This window comes from Hetaerina americana, unplaced genomic scaffold, assembly GCF_022747635.1.
Source record: "Hetaerina americana unplaced genomic scaffold, ioHetAmer1.1.p SCAF_17, whole genome shotgun sequence".
In the NCBI taxonomy this organism is placed as follows: domain Eukaryota; kingdom Metazoa; phylum Arthropoda; class Insecta; order Odonata; family Calopterygidae; genus Hetaerina; species Hetaerina americana.
Genome location: NW_027286730.1, coordinates 1,127,501 through 1,147,832, shown reverse-complemented (window position 1 = coordinate 1,147,832; position 20,332 = coordinate 1,127,501). Strand labels below are relative to the sequence as shown.

Here is a 20,332-nt window from a genome sequence, read left to right as displayed (position 1 = left end):
TTTGCATTTTTCATTTATTCAGAATGACTCAGGTATGTTATTTTGCGGTGCATTAAGATCCATACTAATTAAATTAAACTATAAAACCGTTAATCTTCGAAATTATCGATGGACATTTTATTTGAATTCCTCGTGAAATAACAAATGACTGTTGAAAATCCAAGCGCCATTTCCGGATATCATCTGTAATGTTCCCGCGAAAACCTTATCCTGTCATTTGAAGGCGATTCGTGCCGAACGTACAAATATATATCTCATAATTTTCACTTTATCATGAAACATGGCTGATGCAGTTGGTGAGTGAAACGTGTGTACGACCATGCGTTATTAATAGCATCTATTTTCGGGTGAAATAAGTCGATTTTATATGCCTTAAGTTTGCAAGTTTCAATCAAAGCTTAACGAATCTTTTCTTAAGAGGTGAACTGTGGACGAGCCAAGCGTCAGAAGTTGGATAAACATGGTCGTGCTGCTGCATTTGAGAAGCTGAAGCAATTAAAAGGAAATAAGCATAAATATGAAGACTCTGATATAAAAAACGTTTATGAAGAAGTCGACGAAAGGGAATACTCGAGGAGAGTGTTGGAACGACAAGATGACGATTGGATTGATGATGACGGTAATTATTTTTATCTAGAAGTTGTTTTTTGGTCAAATCATTTAAAATCCTCATTTGAAACATTAGCTTCCGAACTTAGACAAATTTGACTCATGAAATTTCAGTCGATAGACGGAGTATAGATTTCCCGAACCGATGAAATATTAGATTGCGTTTAGTGTTGTTGAATAATTTGGTTTTATATTGCATCCCTTTACTGTGGTGTAGTCAATTTTACATTTCTTTCTGTTTGTCAGATGGGGCCGGCTACATTGAGGACGGAAGAGAAATATTTGATGATGATATGGATGATGAAGCAATCTCTAATGCATCTAAAAGAGATTCGAAAGGGAAACAGAAAAAAAGTAGTGTGACGGGTAGCAAAGATTTATCCATCTCTGGCGTTAAAAGTAATAGTATAAGAAACATGTTTATGAATATACCTGCCAAAAAGAAGAAGGAAAGTGTAGTGAAGCTTGAAGAAGATGAAATCTTGGGAGATATAATGCAGGTAAACTTTATTAATGTTAATAAAAAGTGGTAAATTAGGAATTTATATTTTAGAGGTAATATTTCATGCTTATATCATCTAGTCATGCCAATAGTATAGTTTTCATTCTTATTTTAACATGTTTAACTTGTTGAAGGTGATTTTCTGGATAAGATGTATATTCTTGAGGGTATTATATTCTTTATCTCATCTAATTGCATATGTTGTTTTCCTAGTCGTCATTGTGATTGATGTCTGGGTTCATAATTTTGTGGTGTGATGCCTCCAATGTCTGCTAGCAATATTCATGATTGCTTTGTTCAAGGAAGTTTTCACATGATTGAGATTTACTTCATTTGAGCTTTTATGCAACAGAAAATAATGTATAATTCAAAAGAAAAGGAGCAACCTGAACTTTCTCTCCCCTTATCAGATTCAAATTGCAATAAGCTTCACTGCTGCTCTACTCCAGCCTCCTTTCACCCATGTTCACTTTAAACTCACACAGCATAAGGTGAACACTACTTAATTGGTATTTGGGACCTCGGTAATATAGGCCATAGTGAAAATTAATAGAGGCCTTTGATAACACTATGGAATGAGCAAATGTGATTCGGCAGTAAAATCTCTCTTGATACCTGTACCGTAGTAGTCTCAATACCCTCTAATTAGTGTAAATAAATGAACGGACTAACTTTGTAGTTCAACACAAAAACGATTTATTCACACGACCCGAGCTTCTTCTTATTAGAAGGGCTGCAAATGTAGAGAGCTCACCTGATGATGAAATTTTACTTTGAAACCTGGGTTGTGTGAATAAATCGTTTTCGTGTGGAACTACAAAGTTAGTCCTTTCATTTATTTATAATGAATCGGTTCCATATAGTTATGCCAGAAACCATTAATTACTCTAATTAGTGGTCATTTTCCTTTTGGATGGTTTAATGTGTTGCATTAAAGCACTTCACTTAATCAGTGTAACAGTGTGGTTTATTATTTCAACTTTTTTGTTTGGAGTGTATATATTCTCATTTCAGTTCTCATTATTTATGGAAATGATTTTAATGTGATCTTAGTGCCTGTATTACTTACATTTAATACTATTACATGAAGTTTTATCCTTAAACAGTAAAAACGTCCATCAACTACATTTTATTGTATAAATACTTACATATTTTGTTTAGGTTTTGCAGCTACACTTACCAAACCTTGTAATTTCGTGCAAATGGTTTTGTAGTTGCTAATTTTATCACTTCAAGTTCTAAAATTTCAGAGTGATTTCTGTTTTCCATCTTGAAGGTCGTGATGCTTTCATCAATCAGTCAGAAGTTGGTGAGCATGTCACATGCTATTAGGAATAGCAGTTTATGAGTGTGGGATATGATAGTTAGCAAACAATGAAGGATTGAAGATACCAGTGAGAATTATAATTTTTCAGTATTCTTGCACATTTCTGTAATATTTGGTTATGTGGTGTGCATGGCCAGGCTTGAATTGTAAAATAAACTGGGGAACCCAGAAATGGGGAAAAGCTTAAAGGAAATATGAAAAAACCCTGAATTTTTGTAGAGATTAAGCTGTATTATTGGAACACAGTGGATTGTAGAAGGAAAAAATGAATTCTGATCTGCTTATTAAATTACTAATATAAAGGCATTAAGCACATTTATGGTACATTTGATAGCGATGAAAAATGTTATTTTGTATTATGCTTATGTTCTTACTCAGAGCATTAATAAAATATTTTAATCATTGATTTTGTTCATCATCTCTCATCTTTCATCTTTTTAATTGCCTTTGTAAATACACGTTAAATATAAATGGTAATATTAGCAACCCTCCCTTACTTCTATCTTCTTGCTCATAAACCACCAAACATAACATGTCCCCAGTTGTCCAACCTTGAGACACACATAACATGTACACATTTTGCAGATGGTTCTTGACTGCCTGATTAATAGTCCCCTAACCATTTAGGGTTGGGATAGGTTGGCTTTGGGATAAATAGTTAAAAAATTTTATGCTGCTTGGGTGCATTTTAGTGATTTTAACATTTGAATGGTGAGTGCATTGTTGTTTGTTGCATCAGATAATAAAATGATCACATAGGCTGGAGAATTGGTTTTAGGAGATATTGAAAGGCATTGGGATGTGCAAGTGATACGACTGGAAAATATTTTGTAAGATTGGCAGAGGGAGGAAAAGATAAAACATTTTGGAATGCATGTAAGTATTTAGGTAGAATATACATATGGGGCAATTAACTAAGTTCATGATCATGCTAACCCTTTTTGAGTCGTTGGAACACTCAGATCAAGCTACCCCATTAAGAGCAGTTCAAGGGATAAGCTGAATGGAATTAAAAAATTATAAATTTTATATTTTGCAGGAATTAAGCAGTGCTCCTGTGGTGAAGCCATCACCAGTTATTAGAACTTTCCCTAGCAGTCAAGGGTCTTCATTCCAACGATATAGTTCACCTGTGCCTTCTCCAAATGTTCGCAGAAATGTATTTGGGGTGAAAGCCAGAGGTGGATCCAGTTCTATGGTTAGTATTTTATGTTTTGGGGCTTAAAAGGCATACTAGAGAGAGAGAGCACTGAAAACCAAGATCACTTGCCTTTAATTCACTATGGCTCTTTACAATTCTCCATACCTGCTATAAACTAGCATGAAACAAAATCAATAATGTTAAAAATTCATTAATTTTCTTACAAAAAGGGGTGACATTGAATCTTGCACTCCTTGTTTTTTAATGAATGTGTGGGACTATGTGGTATTACTACATTTCATTATTTACAAAAATGTTCTTTTTTTATTTCTTCTGCAGAGTGCTCTACAAAATCACTAAATACCTTCATATCCCGTGATTCTCTAATTTCTGATGAAATGATTTTCTGTAATGTCATTAAGTAAAAATCTAATGCGTTGTCAAGTATTCCATTATTTATTGGAATTATGGTTATCAGCATGTAAATTCAATTACATTTCATATAACTTTAGTGTGTATTATGCTTTCTTTAAAGGATAGCCAAAAAGTAAATTCAGTAGAAAGTTGGTGTTGTAAAACTAACAGCCAATAAAATCAAGTGCTGTGTAAATTTGAGATATTTAAAGTGTTGAATTTGTAAATTGTAGAATTAAACAGTAAGGCTTCTTCCCTCTTTACGAGCATGAAGTAATATGAGCAAGAAACAAGTATATTACAGCAGCTGCATACTCAGGGTAAACAGAAGAATATTCCTCCAGTCACCCACCAAAAGTGCTAAGAATAAATTGAAAAATACTTCAATAATTTTACAACTACATCGTGCATTGTAGCTATATACATAGTCTTATTGTTCATTGTGGTTCTGAATATTATTTTGTCTCTAATGTCTAATGAACTTCTAATACAGGTATAAGATACCTTAAAGGAAAACTTTTCCGTTCTATATTTGCTAAAGAGAAAAAATAAATGATTATATACCGTAAGTCCTTGCTGATGAAATAATATTTGTGATATGCACTGTATAAATAAACTTGGTGTTTTTTCACCCAATAATATTTATAATATTACTGGTTTTGACAAATAGGCGATATCACCAGGTGATGATGATACGCCTAATAATGTCCTATTCATCAAAACTGGTGGTATGATCAAGTTTTTTGTGTGAAAAAATACCAAGTTCATGTATTCAAGATTCAGTGATCATGAATTTTCACCAAGTAGAGCCTCAAACCATCAAATTCATTTCTGATCTTACCTAACCATTCCCACTACCTCTCATTTTGCCCCAGGGCCTATTAACAATTTACTCAAAGTCATCGCTACAACTTTAAAAATAGAATAAACATTATCTCTGGGTTGGTTTATAAGTACTTTCATGCCATCTAAAAGTGATATTTTAATTAGTGTAATAGTGCCTAATACAGATATTTGTTTGGGTGTGTGGATTACGGGTATAATATTTAAGGTACTCTCTACTCAAGCTAAGCAGGCTGAATTTTTACAAATTTATGTACCGCGAGTTAATTGGAATAAAATTCGCCAATGAATTTTTCAAGCTACCACTTGCTCCATCAATTGAGCTGAATGTGGTGGTAGTATTAAAGTGCATAGAAATTAGGTAATTTATGGATTAAAAAAATGATAAGTTAATAAAGCTGGTGTTGATATTTTTCTGCTTTTTACAGTAGAAAAACAAATTTTTCTCTGATCACATATAAAACTTTACTCAACTGCCCGTAGTACTTTACCTTTCCTGATAATTGAAAGAAGAACATATTGGAGGAATTCAGTAAATTTAAAACTTGACATCTCGGAAAAAATAATCCTTCCATATTATGATTTCCCATTCAAATTGGATGTTTGAAGAAACTTAAGCATCTCTTGGTAAATTTTAATGTTCAAGTGTATAATCGATAGGGAGAAATTCATTACGGTGAAAAATTTTTCTATTAATTCTTTAGGAATCACCATCCCCCTTATATTCTCCCCTTACTAATGATGAGGGCTCAGAGCAAACAAATAAATTGCTTGTGAGTGAATCACAGATCATTGAAGATATTGACTCCCAGCAAGCTGCACCAATGGAGGAAACTATCGAAGACATTGAAGATAGTTTGGATGCTGAAGATATCAAACCTCTCATTCAGGTATGTACCATTGTGCATTTTTCATTGCTGGGTTTAATTGTGCGGGCAAAGTTATCGATTATCTTTTACCAATGATTTTTCCCCATCTGAATCCATAATCACATATTTTTTGCCTTTTTTTGCATCGCCAAAATTATAAAATACATGTATGTACCTATAATGCATGCATCTGCCTATTTGTTGTACATATATAATAAAATGTAATATTAATTCCATGTAATGAATTTCCTTGAGCATGTATTTAAATTTTTAGTTAGGTTTCTTAACAATAAAAGCAAACTCAGTGGATCTGAAACAAAATTTTTATTAATATTTGTAAACAAATTAATATTAATATTTTAATTGTACATGACAAAAGGGCTTAAACAATTATTTACATGGGATTATAACCCAATTGCACACTGCACAAGTAACTCCTTTGTGAATTTCTAATGTAATTATATGAACTTTTGTCACTGAAGAAGTAATAAGCTGAAAGAGAAACTTGTGATCTAAGTATTGTTGTTTGCAGAATAAGTTTTAGGAATGTGAGAAACATCAAGTTGCATGTGGTAGACTAATTATCGAGGAAGACTTACAAGTAGTTTCTATGGCGAGGCAATAATCAAGACATCCTGAATGATTAATTGAAACTGACCTATTATGCCTCTTCTAACATGTACATGCATTACATAAATCACCTTTGATTTCAATGTTAATTCAACATTGATTATTTGCTCAATCACGTTGTCTCAAACTCCTTTTTATAAAAGTGTTGTGCTGTGAAAGGTGCTAAATTACTTTAGCAGTACATGCACCCAGATAAATATATCTTGGCTACTACTATAAAGTTTTACAAGATCGGATTTTCAAAACTTTAAAGATATGTGTATTAATTATTTACTTATCATTTAATATAAACAATGCTTAATTAGTTTTGGTGAAAATTGCTTAGGCTTTTAAATATTTTCAACTCAAAATTAATGGCTTCATTTATTTTCAGAAAATTGCTTCCAATACTGTTATTGAAACTGTTTGAATGCTCAATGTATCCCCATTTTATATTTAATTTCAATGATTGACTTTGGTAGTATCTATATTGTTACCTTTCCTTGCCATTTCTCTTAATACCATTCTTCTTTCTCACACTTATTTTTTTTATTTGTCTTTGAAAAGGCAATATAGTTATGACTCTTTATGTTACTTAAATATTTAACTTCTATTATTCATTTGAGTGATTAACATCTTGTACTTTAGTTTAGAAATATGAAATGAAGATTGTGGTTTCATTGTTGAAGAATTATTAGGGGACGGCATCAGTTTATGAGAACATCGTCTCTGCTTGAGTGGAATATTTTCAATGTAGTCTCTTTTCCCTAGGAGGTAAAGGAGTTTGAAAAGGAAAATCATCAGGAAAATAAAATTTCAATTATCCCTGAAGATTCAGAGGTTAAAATTAATGGCACATCAGTGAACATTAATATAAAGGAGGAACCATGGGAAGGTGAAGCACCATCTCCAGTGCAGAAAAAGCTGGAATTGGAGGAGGGCACACTACCGCTGGAGAAATCACTGACCAAGGAAGGAGATGAGGTTTTGAGATTCTTCTGGTGGGATGCCTTAGAAGGTCCACCTGGCACAGTCTACCTTTTTGGCAAGGTTAAAATTGGGGAAAACTTCTTCAGCTGTTGCATCGTTGTGAAAAATCTGGAGCGGCAGGCGAGTGTGAAATTTTCTCTGATTTGAGACTCCCAGGTTTCTCCTTCTGATGAGCTTAACATTTCAGGTTGATATTAATTTATAATTGATGCCTTCTGTTAAAAGCCAATGCTCAGAATTTTGGTAACACCCTCAAGAAATGCCTAATGCAAAAATCTTTCACCTCTGAATACTTAAGGAAGAAAAAATACTGCATTTTCCTCAAATATGCTTATTTATCATGGCTATAGTTGGTTTTTTGTTTTATTAAATCTTCTTTAAACATGTTTTTTATAAATTTTAATTCATTTGGTTTAGGTTGTTATTTAAACTTTGTAATTTTATCAGGCCTGGTTTTGAAAAAGGAAAAGTTAGCATAAACTGCTATTTTAACATTTTGGAAGATACATTTATGCTTCCCTTAGTTTTGCATAAGGATATTAATTTTGTGTCTATTTCCTACTTTTGAAAAATCTTTAGGGCTATATGGTAATAATTTTGTTTTCATTTCATTCACAGATATACTTGTTACCCCGGGAGGAAGTAGTGAACAGGAAAACAGGGGTCAGCACTGGTGAGAAGGTGTCCATGATGGATGTTTACAGTGAATTTAATGATGAAGTGGCTACTCAGCATAAAATTTTTGAGTTCAAATCAAGACAGGTATTTGGGATTTTTGTATTTTAGAATGCTCAATGCATGTGTTAGCTGGAATTTTTTACAATTGAGCTTTTTATCACTTATTTTTTAATCACACCTCTGCCTCATGAACCTCCGTACAAACAAAGACCTCCATGAAATGAATCCTTGCCCCACTTCTGGTCTCATAGCATATGAAAGTTTTGTGTGAGAATATTTTGAAACATCAAACCTCTTTAACCAAAAGCCTTTATAGTATTAATATACTCTACACTTTCAGGCTTTACTTCAGGGAATTGTTTGATGTCCAAGTTAAATGAGTTCGTAATTTTCCACAGATTTTATTTTACGGCAGATGCATTCCACTAATTTATGGCATCATCAGGTACAAGTTACGCATACAGCTGTTGAATATATACCCTTCAGACAGAGGAGAGAGTAGGGTAGTCAGGTTTTCCATGACTTCAAAGTCGGTGGTCGTGGTTTTTTCCAGTTAAGGGAAGCCTTGCTCATTACTGGATCTGGTCCGGGGTATTGGATGGGTGGAGGTTAGGGGTGAACAGGTACATAGAACCATTGGATTTGTCAACCCTCGAAGAGAGGGGTGGCTATGTAGGAGGAAGGGTGGAAAGTGGAAGGTGGGATGGGGAATTTTCTAGAAGTGAAAGTCGGTGGTCGAGGAAAAAGGAAACAAAATGGAAAAATGGTGGTACCTTGGTTATTACATGGCATTGGGTCTGGTCATGGAATAGGGGTAACTGAGTATGTTGAACTATTGGATTTGTTTAATCTCAAGGTCAGGTTCTTGGTAAGGATAGGGGAGGGATTAGCATATAATTGCTCATTACAAAGTATTGTATTGGGGTCTGCCAAATGCTTACAAATCTTGATTAGCTCAAGAGCATCCATTTTTAATCCTTTAGGGAGGATATGTAGTGTTTCTAGGACAAAATTGCTCTTATGTTTACAATTTTAAGAGGTGTTTAGCTCATGTTTTGAAATTCCTCCTTGGTTGACCATCATATGTGTTGCAATTATTGCATTTAAGTGTGTATATGCCTGATTGAAAAAGTTTTATAGGCTCGTTTGATAGCCAAAGATTCATTCCGCGGGGCAACCTCTCAATTGGCAGCTAAATTCTTAATGCCGGATTCAGAGACTTTTTTGGGGGGGCAAACTTTAAACCTTTCTTTAAGATATTCATCTCCTCTTTAGTGAACATATATGGTGACTTAGGTTGTTGACCACTCTTGCGGCTGGGATAAAATTTGAATCCATTCGAGAACTCTTATGAAATGTAACTGAGGAGTATATTTGAGCTGAATTCATTATATTTCTTCCCTCCTCCTTGTGAAAGCTTCTTTGCCTAGTGTAATTCTTCTTACATCCCCTTTGCTTTGATTATTTTGGTCCAAAACAGTTCCAAAATAGGAAAACTATGCTACCTGCTCTAATTTATGAACCCCTATTTTAATATCTAACTCAGCCTTCCTTTTTCCCAAAAACTGCATGACCTTTGTTTTGTCTTACATTTATTCTCATCTCATGCTTATCTCACTGAATTTGCAATTCACCCAGGACTGTTTGCAATCCCTTGGCTGACTGGCAAATTAAAGCTTGATCATCCGCAAACCTTAATGATTTTATGAATTGTCCTCAGAAATTCATTCACAGATATTCATGTCTATTTAACCATTTCCTCCAAATTTCGGTTAAAAAGCATAAATGATAATGGACACATTGGTCTTACCCTTCTTCCTAACACTGTCCAACTCGAATCTTGGTTAATACTGCTCATCTCGTTTCTTGGGCCTGAGGGGTCTGAGACATTTACAGGTTATGGATAATTTCCTGGTGTGTTTCTCTTACCCCTCCTATCCATCTAATTTTCTGCAATACTTCATTAAATATGTCCAATTCACTCCTTCAAATGCCTTTTTGATTTGATGAATTTGATTAAATAATCTACTTCAACTGCAAAATCTACTAAATAGACAAATACATCCTGATTGTATTCTATGGTCAGCTATGTACAGGTAGCAGGTCTGATCTATACCTGTAATTGACCTCATTATTGCTATGGCATCAAGTGGGCCTCACCCCCTGGAACTCGGTCGTGATACATCCCCCAAGTAGTAATAATTTGCCCTCTTACCCATTCTCTTATCCTGAGAACCACTTGAGCTGCATGCAAAATTGAATTTATTTTTCTATAGTCCTAACTTATGGCTGCCTTTCCCTTATTTTGGGAAGGGAGTGAACACTGATCTGACAGTCTTCCAGCCAAATTATTCACTCATAAATGCTAGCCCATAAAAACTTCTCCTTACATGTTTTCCCAAACCCAGACATAGTTCCTTGGAAATAGACCTTATTTGATTTCGGTTCCATTAATACACTTCCTATCTCTTAGATAAGTATGACTGGACCTCAGCTATACTCATATTGTCTTTTCTCTTCATATGTCCAAGCATAATCAAAGTAACCATTATGGTTTTTATATTGGTTCAGGGTAAAAAGTGGTTGTAGACCTGCAGGTTATGAATACTCTGTTTGAGGCTGGTAATATGGGTGGTGGCATGTTAGTATTCTTGTTATAACCACAAAATTGTATCACTATCTTTTAATATTTCCATTACTTCTGATTCACTATCATTAAAATTTAGCATTTTTCCATTATTTCATTATCATAAATAAGAGAAATATTTTAAACACCAATTCTTGATGCTGCCTAGATTTTCATCAGTTTTGTCGTATTGCACACGTGTGTGTGCAAACTCAGCAGTCAGAGCACAATGTAAACCATAACACTCATACCACTTGTATGTACAATTCAATTTACGTGCAGTGTTTATTTTTTAGGTAATCTAACTTCTTCTTCTTCTATTTTCTTCTGCCGTCATCTTTGACTTTGTTATTAATACACTACATGATCCTAATTTAATGAGTATGAAATAATACTGGAATTTTTAGTTACCATTAGAAACGAGGGGATCAGGATGATGCGGTGGCTAACAAACAAGTTTCCCACCATGAGGGCCAGAGTTCGAATCCTGGAAGCAGCAGATATTTTCTAGTGGTATCCTAATCCCTCCTTGAGGTGCTTGGTGGGGAGCACTTTGAGTGAGTACGACATCCATCAGATGGGATGTTAAACTGCAGACGCCTTGGTGCCTTTTGACAAGAGTAGGCAAATGCCAAAGCCAGGTTTCTCTCCACCCTTCCTTTCCCATCCATCCCTAATGTCGCAAATGACCTTAGCTCTCCGTTGCCTCCCCTAAAACTACTACTACTATAAGTATGCTCCCTTTTGACGAGACTTTTCTTAACATCCTTACTCTACGTCCCCGTCATCAACTCCCTCCTCCTTGTGAAAGCTTCTTTGCCTAATGCAATTCTTCTCCTTATGTCCCTACTACTTTGACCATTTTGGTCCAAAGCACTTCCAAGAAATGTAATCTGTTCTACCTGCTCCAGTTTTTGCCCTCCTATTTTAATGTGTAACTTATAATCTTTGCGAATATATTCTATTGTTTCAGGCTTCACTTCGTGGAAGTAATTGATATCCATTATTGAAATAGAAAGAAAGACTCGTACTTTTCCACAGATTTTATTATACGGCACGACGCGTTTCACCGACTTGCGGCATCATCAGGTACCAGATGATGCCGCAAGTCGGTGAAACGCGTCGTGCCGTATAATAAAATCTGTGGAAAAGTACGAGTCTTTCTTTCTATTTCAATAATGGTTATAATCTTTGATTTATTTATGCTGAATCTCATCCCATATCTATTGTACTGATTTTTCTGTCATTCAGCAATGCCTGCAACCCCTTGGCTGACTGACAAACTAGAGCTTGGTCATCTGCAAACCTAACCAATTTTACAAATTCCATGTAGACTTTCATTCTTATCTCCAGTTTTTCCCATGCCTCTTTAGTTATTTCCTTCATATATACATTGAACAGTACTAGGGATAATAGATAACCCTGCTTAACTCTCATCCTAACACTGCTCATCTAGACTCTTCTTTTCCCACTCGCACCGGAGCTGTCAGAGACATGTACAAGTTGCGGATTAGCATTCTGGCCCTCCAATCGATATCTATTTTCTGCAATATATTAATTAATTTTTCCAATTCATTCCATCAAAAGCTATTTCAAAATGTACGAAACAGGCAAATACTTCCTGATTGTATTCTATATTCCTCTCAATTAGTGATCTCATTACTACAAATGACACCATGCGTTCCTCTCCCTTTCCTGAACCCAAACTGATCATCCCTAGGTAATCATTTTCCCTGCTCTCCATCCTTTTGTTGATGATCCTGAGAACCATTTTAGCTGTGTGAGAAATAATACTTATTTCTCTGTAGTCCTTGCATGATATATCATTTTACAGTTTCAGAATAGGATCAAATTCTTATCTCACAAAATATTCTGGCCAGATTCCTTCTTCATACATACTATGGATTAGTCTATGTAGACTCTTCCTTCCACCTTTTCGTAAACCTTTAAGAGCTCCGCAGGAAAGTTGTCTACCCTCATGGCCTTATTTGATTTCATCTCCCTTAATGCACTTTTTATCTCATCTTGGAGTGCCTGGACTTAAAATATCTTCATCTGCATCATATTCTCTTTTTATGTGTAACCTTGTTGGCCTAAGACCACACACATTCTTCTATACACATAATCCTTCCATCTCTCATGGATCTTTTCTGGTTTACTATTAATTTACCTGACTTATCTCCAACTGTCAGTGTAGGTCTTCCCTTCTTACTTCCCGATAGTGTTTTAACCTTTTTGTATAGTGCACCAGTTTCACCCTTTCTCTGCAAACTTGCCATATTCTTGCACTGTGTCTTCCACCATGCTTCTTTTGCTCTATTTGTTACCCCTCTCAATTTATTATTTAACTCTTTGTTCTTTCTTCTGCCTGACTCTATGGTTACATTCTTTCATATCCTTCTTTGATCTAACTTTCTAATCATGCCATCTGTGATCCATGGTTTCCTCGTCCTTTTCATATTAACAGTTCCTATAATTTCTTTTGTGGAGCTTGATATCCCTTTTCTGATGTTTTCCTAGATTGTATTCTCTGCTATGCTCTTTAATGTCGTACATGATTTTATCTACAGCCTGGTGCACTCCTTCCTTGTCAATCCATTTAATGCTTCTACATTCCAAATCCTGCTGCCCCTGCTTTATCTTTTTGAAACGGGTGCTACACTTTCATGACAACTAAATAGTGGTCAGTGTCCGCATCCGCTCCCAGGAAGCTGTGTGAATTGATCACACTGTTCCTAAACCTTTGCCTAACCATAATATAATCTAACTAATACCTTTCTGAGTCACCTGGCATTTGCCATGTATATCTATACTTTTTGTGGTGTCTAAATCAAGTGTTGGTGATGACAAATTCCCGTCTCCCTCTGAATTCAATTGCTTTCATCCCATGGTCATTCCTCCTACCTTAATTGTAATCCCCCACTTCATCACCATCTCTTCCTTCTCTTGCCATCACATTTTATTAACCCAATACTATCAAATATTTCCCAGAGTAGGAACACACACAATGATGTCCTCATAACTGGTCATATACAGGTCCTGTACACTATGAACTTCATCTTCCTTATGATTTGGTGGCATGTATATCTGAACAATGACCAAGTTCGTCGGTTCTGCTTTTATGTTTACTATTAATATTCTATCTGTTGCTTGCTCTATGTCAACTACACTTCTTACTCCCTTTTTATTCATTGTTATGGTAACCCCTTGCTAGCTCTTCCCACCTTTGCTGTATATTCATCTTTTCTGGGTGCTTATAACCTCAATGTCACACTTCCCTCATCCACAAATATCCCAGCACCAATGGCAGGGTTAATTTCTCATCTATTTTGTCGAATCTACATATTTTACAGCTCAATACTTCGTTTTGATTATAGTGGTGCTTCATATTTTTTAATGTTATGCGAATCAAGATCTCATCTTCAGTGGTTGGCTTAAGTGAACTTCCAAAGAAACTGCGGGAGATGCCGCAACAGTAACTTTTAACGGAGTCATCCGCTAATGTGCATTTCAATGCAACAATTTCAGAGCGTAAAAATCATTCGCCTTGACTGGGACTCGAACCCAGATCCCTCAATATCCGGTCGAGTGCTTTAGCCACTTAAGCTACCGAGGCGTCCTCTTAAACTCTGAAATTTTTGGGGCTTTTAAAGGAACTAGATGTTATGACGAAATACCGTACATACAATGTCACATGTATTCGTAGTCGTGCGCGAGGCGCCACTGTCCACGAGGTTAAAGCCAACTTTTAAACACATATGGTGTTTTCCCTTTGACAAATTCCAAAGAAACTGCGGGAGATGCCGCAACAGTAACTTTTAACGGAGTCATCCGCTAATGTGCATTTCAATGCAACAATTTCAGAGCGTAAAAATCATTCGCCTTGACTGGGACTCGAACCCAGATCCCTCAATATCCGGGCGAGTGATGATTTTTACGCTCTGAAATTGTTGCATTGAAATGCACATTAGCGGATGACTCCGTTAAAAGTTACTGTTGCGGCATCTCCCGCAGTTTCTTTGGAATTTGTCAAAGGGAAAACACCATACGTGTTTAAAAGTTGGCTTTAACCTCGTGGACAGTGGCGCCTCGCGCACGACTACGAATACATGTGACATTGTATGTATGGTATTTCGTCATAACATCTAGTTCCTTTAAAAGCCCCAAAAATTTCAGAGTTTAAGAGGACGCCTCGGTAGCTTAAGTGGCTAAAGCACTCGACCGGATATTGAGGGATCTGGGTTCGAGTCCCAGTCAAGGCGAATGATTTTTACGCTCTGAAATTGTTGCATTGAAATGCACATTAGCGGATGACTCCGTTAAAAGTTACTGTTGCGGCATCTCCCGCAGTTTCTTTGGAATTTGTCAAAGGGAAAACACCATACGTGTTTAAAAGTTGGCTTTAACCTCGTGGACAGTGGCGCCTCGCGCACGACTACGAATACATGTGACATTGTATGTATGGTATTTCGTCATAACATCTAGTTCCTTTAAAAGCCCCAAAAATTTCAGAGTTTAAGAGGACGCCTCGGTAGCTTAAGTGGCTAAAGCACTCGACCGGATATTGAGGGATCTGGGTTCGAGTCCCAGTCAAGGCGAATGATTTTTACGCTCTGAAATTGTTGCATTGAAATGCACATTAGCGGATGACTCCGTTAAAAGTTACTGTTGCGGCATCTCCCGCAGTTTCTTTGGAATTTGTCAAAGGGAAAACACCATACGTGTTTAAAAGTTGGCTTTAACCTCGTGGACAGTGGCGCCTCGCGCACGACTACGAATACATGTGACATTGTATGTACGGTATTTCATCATAACATCCAGTTCCTTTAAAAGCCCCAAAAATTTCAGAGTTTAAGAGGACGCCTCGGTAGCTTAAGTGGCTAAAGCACTCGACCGGATATTGAGGGATCTGGGTTCGAGTCCCAGTCAAGGCGAAGGATTTTTACGCTCTGAAATTGTTGCATTTAAGTGAACTTGTTTGCCACGAATTTAATTACTTATGCCCATCCTGGTTGATTTTTATTTCTTAGGTGGTGCGCAAATATGCATTTGAACATGCAGATGTACCTCTTTCAAGTGAATACTTGGAAGTACGGTATCCTGCGAGTCACTCAGCTTTACCTAGAGATTTCTCAGGAAGAACCTTCTCAAGGGTTTTCGGCACAGAGAGCTCTTTCCTTGAACTGCTTCTTCTTGAGAGAAAGATTAAAGGACCCTGCTGGATTGAGGTAAGAACCCATTTTACCGTACCTTACTAATATCTCATATAAAAGATCTAACTTTTCTTTTTGTTGCTGTACCCATTTAGTGTCTGCCCAAATTCTGTGATATGCATGAAGGTTCATTGTTTATTGAAGATTTTTGAGGTTTTTGGGCAAATGTATTAGTTTAGTTTATTGCAATAGCTTACAGTCCACTCTTGATTATCTGTGCTAATGGATGCATAATGAAATATGGATAATAAAAAACACAACCACCGTAATATGGGAATAATATATTCGTCAAATGAATGGTTTCTATGGAGACACCTTTTTCATTTCTTGTGATTAATTCATATTTTTTAGAAATGGATGATACACTTTTTTTCCATTTTTCAGTCATTTTATAAAGGTAATTTATTATGGTTTTCCAAGAACACGGAACCTTTTTAAAGTGGCTAGCAGGAAGTATTCTCTCAATAAGCCACACCAATCATGTTGTCAGGAAAAAACTAATGACTGGTGAAGAGCGAATATTGACAAAGGATTGCTAGAATGGATTCATAGTCATTACATGAAACCAATTAAAATAATGCAATGTAGATAGTTAATGACTTAGTCTTTGAATAGTGTATCTGAACTCATATTTCTTCACCTTTAAGGAGAATATGGAATTCATAGGGCTAATGGATGCAAGGAGAAACAATAATGAAGAAGTGTGGATAGGTTAAAAATGTTTGAATTAAAACATTAAATACAATCTAAAACTTTTTATTTTGTGAAATTAAAAACTTTTTGACGTGATTAATTTATTTATTACGTCATTATTTAAAACGTGAATTTTTAAAAGAGTATGTCAAAATTCCAATTTATCTTTACAACGGTAATTTCATTCAAATGTTTAGGTGGTTTGAAGAGAATAGCACTGGTAATCCGCGTAAAAGATAGCCTGCATATGGATAATGGACAGTTTACTCTGCGAGCGAGATGATGCAGAGGCTAACGTACTGGCTTCCCACCTAGAGGGCCCGGGTTCAAATCCCGGCGGTGTTGAATATTTTTCAGAGGTATCTCGATCCCTACTTGAGGTGCTTTGAGGGCACTTGGAGTGAGTATGCCGTCCGTCGGATGGGACGTTAAGCTTCGGACTCCTTGGTGCCTTTCGTAAAGAGTAGGCTAATGCCAATGCCGGGTTTCTCTCCACCCTTCATCCTTTCCTGTCCATCCCTAATGGCACAAATGACCTCAGCCTTCCATCGCCTCCCCTTAATACTACTACTACTGTGGATTTACCTCTTTTCCATGCACCTTTTCTTCCAAACATGTACTCTAGGAAAACATTGTGTATTATTTTATTTATTTATTTTAATTTATTTATATTTTAAATTAAAGTTTTAATCTAAAGAATTTAGGCTTTTAGGTAGGTTCTTGATGTATTCAAATATGCAAGGATTAGCTATAGATCAGTCTAATTAAAGAGAACTATTAAACTCGTGGAAAAACACAGGAAAAGGGTAGGTAGGTGATTATTCTGAACTCTTACTTGCTGAGAATGCCTATTATTCTGGTGTATCTGGGGTTCTCCTCTGATTTACTTAGCCTTGGGATTCAATCATTGAGTTTTTTTCTAAAATTTCTCTTCTCTTAAATTCTAATCAAGGTGATGTGAGCTATTAATGAGAAGGTGCAGCATATATTAAACTATGTATGAGCGAGTGCAAATTTGAATACAAGGTCTGTTAATAAAGTATTGCGACTTTTGTGTTTTTTCAAAAATTATTAAAATTATGTATTTATTCATGAATATTTATTTTGTCCCCTTCAAAGTAACCCCCATTAGATATTATACACGTCTGCCAACGTTTTTTCCAATCCTTGAATCATTTCAAAAAATCATTTTGTGATCTTTTCGTAGCTCACCCTCAATGCAGTTTTTATTGGTATTTTCTTGGAACAGGCAAAAATCGAAGGCAAGCCAAAACACGTCCTAGCAAAACAGCTGTCAACAATTAACTGTACATTCAAAATGGCCCAACTTTTCAGCATAAGTGAGAGACATAAGTACCAACATAATGCCACAAAAAAATCAAAAATCAAATATGCGTAACCCGTGAAAATTCAAAATTTGCAATACTTTTTGAACAGACCTAGTAAATGCCGTTGATATGGTAGATAAGTTCACTATTATAAATAAAATAAATTTAATGGAATTTTTGTTGACCTGATTGGGATAAAATAATCAATTGCAACTTAAAATATCTTTATCAAAAACATTAACTTAAAAGGTATTATTTTCACGGTTCTAAATGTTTTTCATTTTCTGGCCGAAGTAATACTCTTTCAAAAGACCATATGTTCAGCAAAATAATATTTCCTTAATGTTGAAGAAATTAATTTGTTATTTAATTCTCAATAGCAATAGGTATTATAATTTATGAGACTTGTCCCAAAAGTTTGCAACCTGCATTCATAACTCCACGCCAGAAAGTTTGAGTGACCTCTGGGGGGATGAGAGTAACCAGTGACTCCTCATGAAATTGCTGCCTGCTGCAATTACTGACGGGTCGTCAAATCATTTGAAGGGTGTATTTGTTTACAGTTCCTTTTATTTGCATTCGTCGGATTTTGGTTTTACTGAAAATGATGAAAGAGACATCTTCAATGAATTTGCATCAAGTTTTGCTTTAAACTTGGAAAGACTGTGGAAAAAATTGAAATGACACTGAAGGCCTTTCGGGATGAGTGTATGGGCAAAACACAGATAAGAGTGACACAAGCTGTATAAAGAGGGCCTTACATCTGTTGACAGTGATCCGTGTTCTGCCTGAACTTTTAGCGCAGTAACACGAGAAAATTTTGAGCGAATGAGACTTGAGATTGAAGAAGAATTTCATTTGGCTGGGTAAAAACTAGAAAATGATGTTGGAATACCAAAAACTTGAGTTTCAAGAATTTGGGGATGGCTCTCTTAGGTGACTGGCTTCTTCTCCATGATAATGCACAGTGGATATTGACACTTCATCAACCCTTGTGCAACAGTTTTTGGCAAAACACAAGATTAAACAACTTCGCCAGCCCCTGTTTATTCCCGCCTTAGCTACCTGCAACTTTTGCCCATTACCTAGATTTAAAATTCTGCTCCCAGGGCACTGGTTTGATAGCATAAAGACAGTTCAAACCAATGCGACAAGTCTGAAGACTATTCCAAAAACAAACTTCCAGAACTGCTTCGGGATGTGGACTCTGGTACATGCATGTGTGTGTGGTTGTGTGTGTGTGTGTGTGTGTGTGTGTGTGTGTGTGTGTGTGTGTGTGTGTGTGTGTGTGTATATATATATATACTACCTTGATCAAAAAGTTCCCGGAATAACCACCGTGTGGCGCTCCCATCGTTCCGATTTGAGTTCTGTTTTTTTGTTAAATTGGTACATCTGTTGTTGATATTCCCTTTAAATCTTAGTGTCATAACTTGACATTTGCAAAAGTTACGTAGCCAAGAGTACATCTATCTCTGTGTGTGTTGGCGATTTTTTACAATTTCAGAAATGGATTTAAATTTGCAACAACGAATTTGTATTAAATTTTGCGTAAAAAACGGATTTAGTGGCAAACGGACGTTGGAAATGTTGGAAAAGTGTTTCGGCAACGATTCTCTAAAAAAAACGGTCGTTTACCAGTGGCACGAGCGGTTCAGAAGTGGTCGTGAGTCAATCGAAGATGATGAACGCAGTGGCAGACCATCGACATCGAAAGTCGGTGAAAAAATTGATAAAGTAAAAGAAATGTTGGTCAATAACCGCAAATTAACCATCAGAGAAATAGCGGAGGACTTGAACATTGCCTATGGATCCGCCCAAGACATTGTGGTTAATGATTTGGGTTTCCGTCGTGTAGCATGCCAAAAGACCTCAATTTCATGCAAAAAAGAGACCGTGTTGACGTCGCAAAAGACATGATTTGCGAGGCTGAATCCGATCCCACATTCATCAAAAGGATCATTACTGGAGACGAGACGTGGGTTTATGAGTACGACACGCAATCCAGTAGTAGTAGTAGTAGTTTTGAGGGGAGGCGACCGACAGCTAAGGTCATTTGCGCCATAGGGGATGGACAGGAAAGGATGAAGGGTGGAGAGAAACCCGGCGTCGGCATTAGCCTACTCTTTACGAAAGGCGCCAAGGGGTCCGCAGTTTAACGTCCCATCCGACGGACGGCGTACTCACTCAAAGTGCCCTCCACAAAGCACCTCAAGTAGGGATCGAGATACCTCTGAAAAATATTCAACACCGCCGGGATTTGAACCCGCGCCCTCACGGTGGGAAGCCAGTACGTTAGCCCCCGCACCATCTCGATCCCCTACGCAATCCAGACATCAGGCAAGTGAATGGCATTCACCAAATGAGCCGAGACCAAAAAAACCACGTCGTTTTCAGTCAAAAAAGAAGGCAATGCTGACGGTTTTCATGGATTACAACGGTGTAGTGCATCATGAATTTTTGCCAGAAGGCCAGACAGTAAACAAAGAG

The 20,332-nt window shown here is 36.4% G+C and overlaps 1 protein-coding gene across 1 annotated transcript in view; it reads left to right on the top strand.

The window, feature by feature from the left end:
* The first annotated feature begins 216 nt into the window (after positions 1-216).
* Positions 217-20,332, top strand: part of PolA1 (DNA polymerase alpha catalytic subunit) — an 81,600-nt gene continuing 61,484 nt past the window's right edge. The window contains exons 1-8 of the mRNA XM_071584284.1: positions 217-296; positions 419-619; positions 856-1,109; positions 3,478-3,636; positions 5,541-5,726; positions 7,086-7,424; positions 7,923-8,066; positions 15,639-15,836. Of these exons, the coding sequence (XP_071440385.1) occupies positions 281-296; positions 419-619; positions 856-1,109; positions 3,478-3,636; positions 5,541-5,726; positions 7,086-7,424; positions 7,923-8,066; positions 15,639-15,836 (1,497 nt within the window). The 5' untranslated portion in view covers positions 217-280. The remainder of the gene's footprint in view (positions 297-418; positions 620-855; positions 1,110-3,477; positions 3,637-5,540; positions 5,727-7,085; positions 7,425-7,922; positions 8,067-15,638; positions 15,837-20,332) is intronic.